General features: G+C 33.5%; 2 protein-coding genes across 3 annotated transcripts; both read right to left on the reverse strand.

Annotated features, from left to right (window-relative positions):
• Positions 1–219: 219 nt before the first annotated feature.
• On the reverse strand, positions 220–6,885 carry LOC101203803 (WD repeat-containing protein 55). 2 transcript variants are annotated; one of them, XM_004141085.3, is made up of 16 exons: positions 6,729–6,885; positions 6,214–6,466; positions 6,096–6,128; positions 5,826–5,890; positions 5,622–5,709; positions 5,451–5,523; positions 5,231–5,337; positions 4,400–4,442; positions 4,156–4,212; positions 3,415–3,491; positions 3,194–3,242; positions 3,054–3,100; positions 2,870–2,943; positions 2,605–2,660; positions 924–1,012; positions 220–538 (listed from the first exon to the last, which is right to left on the reverse strand). In XM_004141085.3, exons 2-16 carry the CDS (start codon positions 6,306–6,308, stop codon positions 529–531), a joined length of 963 nt encoding a protein of 320 aa, XP_004141133.1. In that variant the 5' UTR covers positions 6,309–6,466; positions 6,729–6,885; the 3' UTR covers positions 220–528. The 2 variants fall into 2 exon arrangements, with proteins under 2 accessions (XP_004141133.1, XP_011652317.1); XM_011654015.2 differs by having other exon boundaries at positions 6,214–6,391; positions 6,729–6,882.
• A 1,123-nt stretch (positions 6,886–8,008) lies between these two features.
• LOC101204049 (tubulin alpha-6 chain) lies at positions 8,009–11,264 on the reverse strand. The gene is made up of 5 exons (XM_004141086.3): positions 10,960–11,264; positions 10,019–10,233; positions 9,727–9,926; positions 8,976–9,484; positions 8,009–8,718 (listed from the first exon to the last, which is right to left on the reverse strand). Exons 1-5 carry the CDS (start codon positions 11,070–11,072, stop codon positions 8,406–8,408), a joined length of 1,350 nt encoding a protein of 449 aa, XP_004141134.1. The 5' UTR covers positions 11,073–11,264; the 3' UTR covers positions 8,009–8,405.
• Between the last annotated feature and the right edge of the window lie 669 nt (positions 11,265–11,933).

An 11,933-nucleotide genomic window follows, 5' to 3' on the forward strand; every position in this document is an offset into this window, starting at 1 on the left:
TCTGCACCAAAACAAAAATCACTAATGAAAAACATTCATTATGTATTTCTTACGATAATATTGCTATACAAAACCTTTGTCCTTAACTTTTGTTGGCCAAAAGACCATTGTTCCATTTGTTCAGAGCAATAATAGAAATTGATAATTTGCGGAAAAACAAAAAGGTAACCAAATCACGGAGAAATGCTTCCGAATGTCAAAGTTTGAACTAAACAATAGTAATACCAAATTCAAACAAAGCACTTGACTTGCATATCTTTTAGAAGATTCAAGGAGAAAATCAACAATCTCTTGTTGGCACCATATGGAAAAAACACAACATCGTAATTATTTTTGTTTGCTTTCAGATCATATAAATTGATGCTATCCTAAATGAGAATGAGAATATGGCAAAACTTTGTAAAAAAACAACGTCTTTAGTTAGTTTAACATGTGATGAGGCAAAACCCTAAACCCTAAATATAGTACAAAATGACAATTTGTTCTCATAACTATTTGTTTGGTCCTTTGCCTTGGATCTTGTTTCTTCTAGTCGTCCCTGTAAATAGCACAAAATTGTAGTTGAAAACATAAGTCAACCCGAAAAATAGACTATAACATCACACGCACATTTTGTTTAGAATATATCAATTTACATCCCTAAGCCAAGGGGTTGTATAATTTAAATTCTAAACTAATTTTTATATCATTCTGTTCTAACAAGCATGATGTGAAATTTATAATTCGTGTGAAAATCTCTCAATAGGAAAAGAATAAAGGAGAAAACCCAATCAACTATCAATTTACTTGGTTCATTTCACCAGAATTGAAGTCTTAATTTCTTCTATTAGCAATTTGAAGCTACCGCCTATACCAAGCAAGATCTTTTTTATCCAAACTGTTGTATATTTAAATCCAAATGAAAATCCAAATGTGGGGCTTACGTGAAAGTAAAACTATTGACACTTGCACTTGCTTCTACCGTAGTAGTAGGAGCGTTTCCAGAACTTTGCAATAAATCCATATCCCACAGCTGCGCAAACAATAACACAAAGATGGAGGTTTTATAAGTCACAAAAATTAAAAATGAAAAACAAAGAGAACGAAAACAGTTGCAATCAAGGTTTCACGACATGTGAAACTACAGGTACCATATGTAGACAATAAAAATATGGAAGAACCATTCCAACATATTTCTTAGGCCTCCCAATTTCAGGAAATTTCAAAATTGAAAAAAGTACAATAAAATAGAACTGCTTTAGTTAATTTTTATTCACCAAGAATAATTTCCCAAGAAGATAAATATATTATAATTTTAACTAATGCAAACTCCGCCATTGTATAGAAGTGTAAAAGTAAAAGAATTCATATACTCTTGCTTTACCCATTGTTGGGAAGGTAGGACCAACATGATGGTACTTCAGTTCATCATCACACAACATTTTTTTTTAAGAAAACAATAATGAATCTCTTCATTGAAATAATGAAATGAGAGTAATGCACAAAGTATAAAATGAATACAAAGAACAAAATAAATAAGAACATAGATGACTAGAAGGTGTACCCAGACATCTCAACTAGTTTGATACTCCCTTGGCACCCTCATCATCACCAAATAAAATACACAATCCTTATAGACTTCCAAATTAGTTCATCATCAAGCGACTAATAAACGTGATAAAGATCCATGTCAATTTAAAAATATAACTTTTGACTAGAGAGCAAAACGACAACCGATTTCCATAGGCAGCCTCAGTTGATACCATGTACTTATAGTTGTCGGCTTCTTATACTAACAAGGGAAAAGACCCTTTTTATGAGAAACAAAGAACACCATTAAAAAACATCCCACCGCCTCAACAAAACAACTTCGAGGACAAGGAGACAAGGCATCCCCACTTTTTCTGTTAAAACGTTTTGGATACAAACACATCAACAATGCCAACAAAAATAATTGTTAACATAGATGAATTGGGCCAACTTACACATCTTGAATAAGTTTTCTGGACAACCACAACCACAATATTTGACATTAGTATCTAGATTGGGATAATGATAGGCCTCGCCTAAAATTTTTTTACTCATTAGAGGAAACAAGGAACTTTTGAGGGTTTCTCACATCTCCCAATTCTCCCAAGAGAATTCTCTCAACAGAAATTAGCCAAAAAAAAAAAAAGATAACCCTCATACACATCCTTCAACTGTGTGCTCTAGCCTCTCTGCCACTGAAACAAATTCACCTTTGTGGTCCCCACTACACAACTTGTTCATTTGTTTTCAATTTGTTTTTCCTTTATATAAATATATATACACACATATATATGAGAAACCATACTTTCACTAAAATTAACTGAAGAACAATGGCAACAAAAGTTCCTGTCTGGTTAGTATCTTCCTTCTTTTTTTCTTTTTTTTGATACCAGTGAGTGTCTTGGCCAGCTTACACACACCTCAAGTAATCTCAGTGGACAACCCATCATGGATTGAACCTATGACTTCTTAGTCATTTATTGAGACTATGGTTCCTTTTTTATCAATAGGTCAGCCTATGATGGTTTAGATTAATAGTTCAATAGGGATTAAGCATAAAATGAGCTGACCAAAAAAGTTGGAGTGGGGACTTACCTTTATCATGTAATCATGTGAAATACTGCCGAGAAACTTTCTGTCATGAGAGAAAGCTACAAAACAAGACAAAATTGTCAAAATGTTATTCTAAACATCAATAGAAAAACAAACTAAAGAAAAGTAGCTAATTAAGTGTTGCAGATCAAAAAGAGCTCAAATGATATGCTGAATTAACAGTCAAAGAAACTCAGGTCCTCAACTCATTGATAAAATGAATGCAGGTTGGTTACTTAATATCAGCCAAAACGGAAAAATATCTTACCAAGACGCTCCACAGGGTAGTCAGAGTGTTCTGCAATTGGTTGAATTACTCTATTGGGCAATATACCTACCAGACTAGTGAAAATAACACACAAATAAGTGAGCTAAAATACAGGGAAGATAAAAACACATGATCTTCTGTATGTGGATCAAAACAGGATAGCATCTACTTATCAAATCCTCACCTGATGAGTCCACTCTCAGATGCAACAATGACCCGGTCTTCATCAAGCTAAAAGGAAGGAAAAAACTGGTGCGGTAACTGAAAATTTCCTAAAAGATATTAAAAAATGACAATACTAATAGACGTTCCACAAGCTCTTACCTTTAGCAATGCATTCACAGGATTTTGAGAGGCATCAACAAAGCGATCACTGAAGAAGAATAAAGTTAAAACAAAAAGAAATGAGGAACAAATCAATAAAAAAAAAGGAAATTGTCACCAATATAATTAATACATCCAATCACAATAATGAATTCCTGATTTCATTAAAACGACCAGAGCAATACATCAAACATATTCAAGAAAAAAACATATATGTACACCTGCAGTCCTGGAAGAAACCCCATGAATACAATAAAAGAGTTCCATTTTGTGATCCACAGATGACTTTACGTCCATTCTGACCACATACAAAAAAAAAACCATAAAAGAAATAAGAAAAAGTGAGAAAGTTAAAATAACATGTTATTTATGAAATGGGGAATAAATGTTTATTCGCACTCAGTTAGCAAATTCTTCGTGGCAGTTCAGATACTTCCCCAAAACAAGAAGTTTTGAAGAATTTTTTAAAATTAATTTTCCCCTCTTTAATCTCCTTGGGGAAAATGTGGAGGGGCGATGAGGAAGTGAGAATACTTCAAATTAGGGGGGATAAAAATAATAAAAAGAGCAAGAATTCTTTGCTTGCATTTAATCTTTACATTAGAGAAATAAAGTTGCCGAATAATTGAGGCCCAAAAAAATTTTAAAAAAATAACAAAGTATACTTTTAACAGATTGGTTTGTCAGATTTGAATCTGAGTTAAAAAAAAGTTAAATTTTTTTACAAAAGATGGAATAAGAAATTAGATATCAACAACCCCTAATGACTTCCTTTTTTATTTCTTTTTTTCTAAATAAGAAACAATTTATGAAATTATACAAAAAACTTCTCCAATTGAACATAAGAGAACTGAAGCTATAGAAAGAAAAAAGCTTAAACAATCTACATCATCGCAATGAAAATAACAGCTTTCAGAATGTTTGTCTAGAATATGATTGATCCCTATCATATGTAAATCTACCTTCATTGTAACAACAGATAGTAGCTCTTCTTCTGAAAACTCAGATCGAGCATGGAGCTGCATTTAAATAGGACCAATCAACGTGAGAAGCAAAAGAGACTGTTTTAATAAACTTCTAAAGAGAAAAGGCAAGTTTAAATCTGCATCAAAATAGCACATAAAATAAAAATTGAAAACAGTAAAAGATATTGTTTAACACATTGTAATCACACAAAATACGTCATAAAAACTTGGAATAGCTAACCTTGTTTCTCCTAAGATTCCATACAGATAGAGACCCATCTCCACTTTAAAACCAAAACAAAAAACAAAATGTTAAAAAAGGCAATAAAATCAAAGAAGCAAGTTTTGACAACATTATTGGCCTAATTTGTTAAAATAATCCACGATACAGCCAATTTCTCATTTAAATTCTTCAAATGGAAAGAGGTTAGAATCAAGTAGATGACTAAAAGGAATTCATAAAGTCGTTTCTTGAATCTTCATAAATTTATACAAGAACTTTGTAGATAAGAAACAACATTTTTTGTTCCAAACTTTAAGTGATCTCAAACCTATATAAATTAAAAAGTAGAAATTTGAAAAAGAGATTACAAACTCATTGTCATACCCAGCAATTTATAAACTTAGAGGTGCACTAAACCACAACAGCCCTACAAGGCCTAAGTCTGAGGCACTAAAAAACATTACCTGTGGGCACACAACAGAAAATATACATAATTTATATACGTGCGAAGAAAAATAGTACTACGAATCAAAGATATAAAAGTGTAAAGAGTAGAGCTTTCAGGAAAAGAGAAATATTTTTTAAGAACATTCATGACTTTCTAATTTAAAGAGAGAAAAAGAAAGAAATTGATTGCTAAGGCCCACAACTTTAACACACTTTGGCTCCATTAAGGGAGTCTCACTTTGAAGAAAGGCACAAGGACAGCGCCAAGGCGTGTGCCTCAACACTAACCATACTTCAGTCTAGGGTCTACTGAAAAATGATTCAAGTTTAACAAAACTCAGAAATCTTCTAGAATTTAAGATTATAAAACTGAAATGAAATAGTAATTACTGCAAGGATTACCTTGTTGCCAAAAGCTTCGTGGAATCAGATAAATAGGTCATATCTGAAATATAATCTTCATGGGCTTTGAAAGAACTGCAGCAAGAACGTTGTCTGGTATCCCATACCTTGAAAGATACATCAGTCTTTAATTTAGCAGACTTTCCATATCCATTAAATCTCCAAAGCATAGAGGAAACATAAAATTAGAAAACAGAAAAGACAGTGACAAGAAAAGAACCTTGATGGCACCATTGTCATCCCCTGAAGCAATCGTTTCCGAGGTTATGTTGATCAGTTTACTGACTGCTTCACTGTAGAACAAAGTGGACTATCACATATTACTCAATCTTATATTTCATTGCATATGCGTGAAAATGGACAAAATGAAAACAGAAGGAAAGGAATATACTCATGTGCATCTTCAAGACGGGCAATAACAGAACCAGTCTCCACGTCTGTAGAGAGAATGGAATGGTCTGAGGAACCAGTCAAAATTGCTGTTATGCAGACAACAACCCAATCATTTAAAGGTCAAAAACACCAATAATTTCTTGCCAAAGGAAGCAAAAAAAAAAAAAAAAAAAAATAGCAAGCAAAATAAAAAAAGCTATACCACGTCCGTCATTGATGAATCTAACAGCTCTGCAAGATTTGGCATGCGCTCGAACTTTAAAAAGCCTAAGATAGACAGAAAAGTTCAAACGAGCATGAGTATAGGATAAACTACTTATACTGTAGGTTAGAGGAGTTCAAATAAACTTGTGCAAGATGAAAAGTTCTCTCTTGTTAAAAAAAGAAAAACTATTTATACTGTAGGTTACAGGAGTTCAAATAAATTTGTGCAAGGTGCATATGGGGGTAAGAAGACCAACGGTTACCATACTTTTGGGGTAAAGCATTTGCATCATAACGGTACCTGCAAAGACGAACGTAGAATTTGATAAGTGATTGAAGAAACGCAAATGAAATCAGATAAAATAGAAACATGAAAGGGAAAGTACAAGTGAAGATTGCCCCCGATCACACCAGCTGCAACCAATTGATCGGATGGATGGAAGTCCAAGTCGAAAGGAATGTCTGCAAGGTTTATTTCCATGCCTACGTCTAACACTCTGGTCGTATCAACACAATGGGAAGTTTGTACCAACTACCAATAGAGTGTTACTCCCTGTTTGGAGCCTATAAAGTTCAAAGGCAACCGACACAGCTGTGGCTATGAGAGGCCGATATAGAGTATAATTCGACAACAAAAATCTGACATGAAAATCACAACAACATTTGTATAAGACGAAAAACTCACGGTGAGAATATATAGAGAATTTCTTATAAAGAAAGCGAGAGACAACGGATGAAACGAATTGTTAGAATTCAGCGGTGGATGTTCTAATCAATCTAGAAGCTCATTAAAACCAACTATAATCTACAAATAAAAACTTCATGCATTTTTTCATCAAATGAGCTGAAGTTTGAGTCATTCAAGGGATAAAAGAAACCTAAATGAAGATTGAGACAATACCAGCAACAATTAGGACGACGGAGAAGACGGCGAGGAAAATCAGGTGGAGCAAGTGAGAGGGAGAGGAAGAAGAAACAGTGCCATGTAAAACGTAGGGTTTTTCTTTTTCCCTTCTTTTCTGTTTCCTTGAGGTTTTTGGTGATAAACAATTTTAACTTTTCATCATCTTGCCTAAGTTTTTACTTTCGTAAAAATAATAAATAAACTAATAAAGTTTCACTTTCATTCTTTGATGTGAAATTAATTTAGAACTAAGAGTTATTATATATAATAAAAAATTATTTCAATAATATATATATATATATATATATAATTTTAAATGATTTTAAAATTTAAAATTTATTATTGGTTAGATTCTTTTACACGTATTTTATACATGATTTTGTTTTAGAACCTATTTTTTCAAATTTTGATCATCGAATACGTCGTAATTTCTTTAAAAGATTTTTTTTTTCAAATTGAAACACTTTAAAAAGTAATCCAAACACTCATGAGCTAAGTAAATTTGTAGTCTAATTTTGTATACAACTTAGTAACCAACACAAATATATCAAAGTCTAAATTAAAGTTTTAAAATATAATCAGAAATTGAAGCGGTTTACAAAATCTATCAAAATTTCTATTTAGTATTTTATTTTTCTTAACCATGCATCAATTTAAATTTTGATATGTAGAAATTTAACATGTATTTCACTCGTGAGTATAAGACTACAATAATTCAATATGTAACTATTTCTTTCTAAATGATCACAACTCAATGATATCAAGCCATGTTTATTATACTCAACAACACACATCCATTTCAAGAATCATCTCACCTTGAAAGGTCACATCCTATATATATAAACCACTTATGCTCAAAGAAAGTGTAACCTATCTACATATGGTAAAATACAAATCTATAGAAAAGATAGGGGCAAAAGAGAACAAAAGATTATTCTACTTTGATTATATATACACACACATCTGAATAATTGTTTTAGATTACAAACCACAAATGTTTATAAATATAACTAAATTTTTGAAACATTTTCAAACTTGTAGAATCTAAAACTTAAATATCACAGACAGTTTTGCTATTTATAATAACTTCTCCAAAATTTTAATATTAATTGCTTATTGACCATTAGAAACACTTTTTCAGTCACGTTCAAACTAATCATTTGAAAAATAATATTAACCATTCTAATTGATTTCAAATGTTCAAAATTTAGAAATTCTCAAATCCTTAAAAAATCATTCAAAAAAAAATAATCGAAACAAAGCCTTCAGATAAGGGCTTATTACATATTTCTTCAACAGGAAATAATTAAATCAGAAGTACATATTGTTATCCAAAATTACTTAGAAGCAATGCCAAAAACACTTGGCCTTTGCAATACGAATTGTGGATTCCATGAGGTGAAAATCCGAGAAAGTTTCAAAGGGAACTCCTCGGAAAGATCTTTACAGAAACCTCGTCTCCTCATAATAAACTTTGCAAAGTAGTTTCTAAACACTGTAAAATTTCGAAATCAATAGAATGACAGACCCCAGAATCATACAAAAGAACATAAACCACACCTTCAAGATATATCACCATGTATGAAACATTGCACAACTTGACTTAACAAGAAACAAACACAAAAACAACGAAAAGAAAAAAAAGATACACAGGGTATATTATTATTCACGAGCTCAATAATCATCCCCTTCTTCCTCTTCATCGACATCTTCTGCTCCGACTTCCTCGTAGTCCTTTTCTAGTGCAGCGAGATCCTCACGGGCTTCGGAGAATTCGCCTTCCTCCATGCCCTCCCCCACATACCAATGGACAAATGCGCGCTTAGCATACATAAGATCGAATTTGTGGTCAATTCTTGAAAATACTTCGGCAACGGCTGTGCTATTGCTTATCATACAGACAGCTCGCTGCACCTTGGCAAGATCGCCTCCAGGAACAACACTTGGTGGCTGATAGTTAATACCGCATTTGAAGCCAGTAGGACACCTGGAAAATTCCCATTGCATAACTTTAATTCATAGCAAAACATTTAGAAAATTACGTATGCCCTATGATTTGCAAGAACCTTTTCTAAAGTTGACAAACTAAACTAGCATCCTTTGAGGATGGTTACTTATGGATGTGCATCATACTTTATAGCTTGATTTCAATCATATGCTGAGCCAAATTAATTTTTTTATTTCTGCAGAGTTAAAAAAGTATAATTGGCTTCATAATCTAACAATACAGAGCAGTTAACTCACCAGTCGACAAATTGAACTGTTCGCTTTGTTTTGATAGTAGCAACAGCAGCATTCACATCCTTGGGTACAACATCTCCTCTATACATCAAACAGCATGCCATGTACTTTCCGTGCCTGGGATCGCACTTGACCATCATGCTTGAGGGATCAAATACAGCATTGGTAATTTCAGGGACGGATAGCTGCTCATGGTAAGCTTTTGCAGAAGAAATCACAGGAGCATAAGAAGAGAGCATGAAATGGATACGTGGATAAGGTACAAGGTTAGTTTGAAACTCAGTTATATCCACGTTGATAGCACCATCAAACCGCAAGGAAGTGGTTAAAGAAGAGATAACTTGGGATATCAATCGGTTCAAGTTGGTGTAAGTTGGTCTTTCAATATCCAATGATCTCCTACAGATATCGTAAATGGCTTCATTATCGAGAAGAACAGCAACATCTGTGTGTTCTAGCAGAGAATGAGTGGAAAGCACACTGTTGTAGGGTTCTACCACAGCAGTAGATACCTGCACACAAAGAAGGTAGCATTTAGATTTATGATGGACAGTGAGAATGAGGAAAAATCTGTGGAGAAGAATACACGTCAACTCAGTATTTCTCATCAGAAACAAATTTTTTCCAGATAAGAAACCTTTTAATACGAAAAATCTTGACAAAAGGTCAGTGGCCTTTTCATAGTGTTTTGTCACCATAATTTATGAAAAATGTTTGGTGTATACTACCAAAGCCTTTATAATTTGTGTCTTACCTGTGGAGAAGGATATATGGAAAATCCAAGCTTTGACTTCTTTCCGTAATCCACAGACAAGCGTTCCAAAAGTAATGACCCCAATCCAGATCCAGTGCCACCACCAACAGCATTGAATACCAAGAACCCTTGTAAACCAGTGCAATTGTCGGCTAATTTTCGCACTCGGTCGAGGCATAGATCAACTATTTCCCTGCCCACTGGAATGATGCAATAATGTAGATTTAGTAAAAAATGACAATAGTGAAAAAGGAAACTATAGAAAAACTTGAAGGAACACAAACACAAGTACCTGTATAATGTCCTCTCGCAAAATTATTTGCAGCATCTTCTTTACCAGATATGAGCTGTTCCGGATGGAAAAGCTGACGGTATGTTCCGGTCCTCACTTCATCGATAACAGTTGGTTCCAGATCCACAAATATTGCTCTAGGAACATGCTTGCCCGAACCAGTTTCGCTGAAAAACGTGTTGAAAGCATCATGTGCAACACCGACGGATGTGTCACTGCAGCATACACAGGTAACAAATCATCGTTAGAATAAGAGATCATTCACGGCAATTAGCCATACCAATAGCTTGAAAGGGAACATAAAATCAAACGACGACTTCTTATGCCACTATCAAAGAAACTACATAAAACAAAAGATCCATTCTTAAATTTCATAAAAAAACAACATTAATTAATTAATTCATTGAGAAGGTCCTCCAAGAAGACCCCAACAATTCATTTCCTCAACAGAGACATCACCACAAACTATCTAGCCTTAACAAACACCAAACATTGGCCATTAGATTTGAAACACCCGGAGCAAAGGATTACCAAATCAATTGGGTTATTGCTCGACGCGAGTTTTCAATTAGTTTCAAGTTCAAGAAGGAGATCCATAGAGGTACATCCAATTAAAATGAAAATTAAAACCCATTTCCATATTCCTCCTTTGATCTCTCATAAAGACTCAAATCCCTCAACAAATCAAGAGATCGGGAAAAAGCAGCCAAAATTCCAAAGAAAAACATAAACGAAATCCAGTCCCAGAAATACAAATCAATCCCACACACACACACCAATCAATACAAGGGAAATTGAGTCTAATCTATCCAGTCAAGAAAAAAAAAACAAATCAAGGATCAATACTGATGTATAGGGGACATCAATGGACAAAAAAAACCAAACCCAGATCAAGAAATCAAGTAAGAACCCCAAAAAAAAAAAAGAAAAAAACTACAAACCTGGGCATCAAACCATCGGGCTGAATGCCATGTTCGAGGCAGTAAAGCTCCCAGCAAGAATTACCGACCTGGATTCCAGCTTGACCGATATGAAGACTGATAATCTCCCTCATCCCGAATCAAAACCCGATCTCTCTCAAGGAGGGGAAGGATGGAGAGAAAAGAGAGAGAGAGAGTAAAGGAAAAGAGGGGCCGGGGTGGGAAGAAGATGCCGCTGAATGAAATTGCCGGCTCGCAGAAAGAAAAATAGGGATAATTGATTGAATAAATAAATAAACCAATCAATCAATTAATGAATTATTATTATTAATGGGTAAAAAAAGGGAGATTTTTAGAAATGAAAGAAAGTTTGTTAATTTGTGTATTTTAGGGTTTAAACTCAAACCAAGTGTCGGTATTGAGTGTGGGGATGATGAGACGGTAGTTTTAGCTGAAGGGTCCTTCCATTTTCACCCTCTTTCTTTTTCTTCTATTCTTTCCTCACACGCTCTTCTTCTTCGTCCAAGTTGACTATCTATATATATATAGACACATACATATATCCAAATTTTTTAATTTATTGAACAATGATTAGAGATCAAATTACTATTTTAGTCCCCAAACCCCTATAATTTTGTCATCTCGACAATTGTTACTTAAAAGGTTCAAGATCTTTTTATCAAATATTTGTAATTGTTGCATTAAAAAAATGCTTAATTCGATAGTAAATGACTTGATAATTTTACCTAGAGGATAAAGGTTTAACCTTCCAAACATATAGATATTTTGATTGTAATTTATAAAAATCAATGAAAAATAATGATACCACTTAATATGAAAATAGTTGTTTTTTGTATAATTAATATCGTGATATTTTCACCAACATCACTATATTTCAAACTTTACCACAATAACTGTTGTACTTAAAAGAACATTCATTATCCAAGAGCAACGTGGATAAAAAGATTTTGTTTCAACATTTAACTTATGTACAT

Source organism: Cucumis sativus, chromosome 3 (assembly GCF_000004075.3).
Source record: "Cucumis sativus cultivar 9930 chromosome 3, Cucumber_9930_V3, whole genome shotgun sequence".
Taxonomy (NCBI): Eukaryota; Viridiplantae; Streptophyta; class Magnoliopsida; order Cucurbitales; family Cucurbitaceae; genus Cucumis; species Cucumis sativus.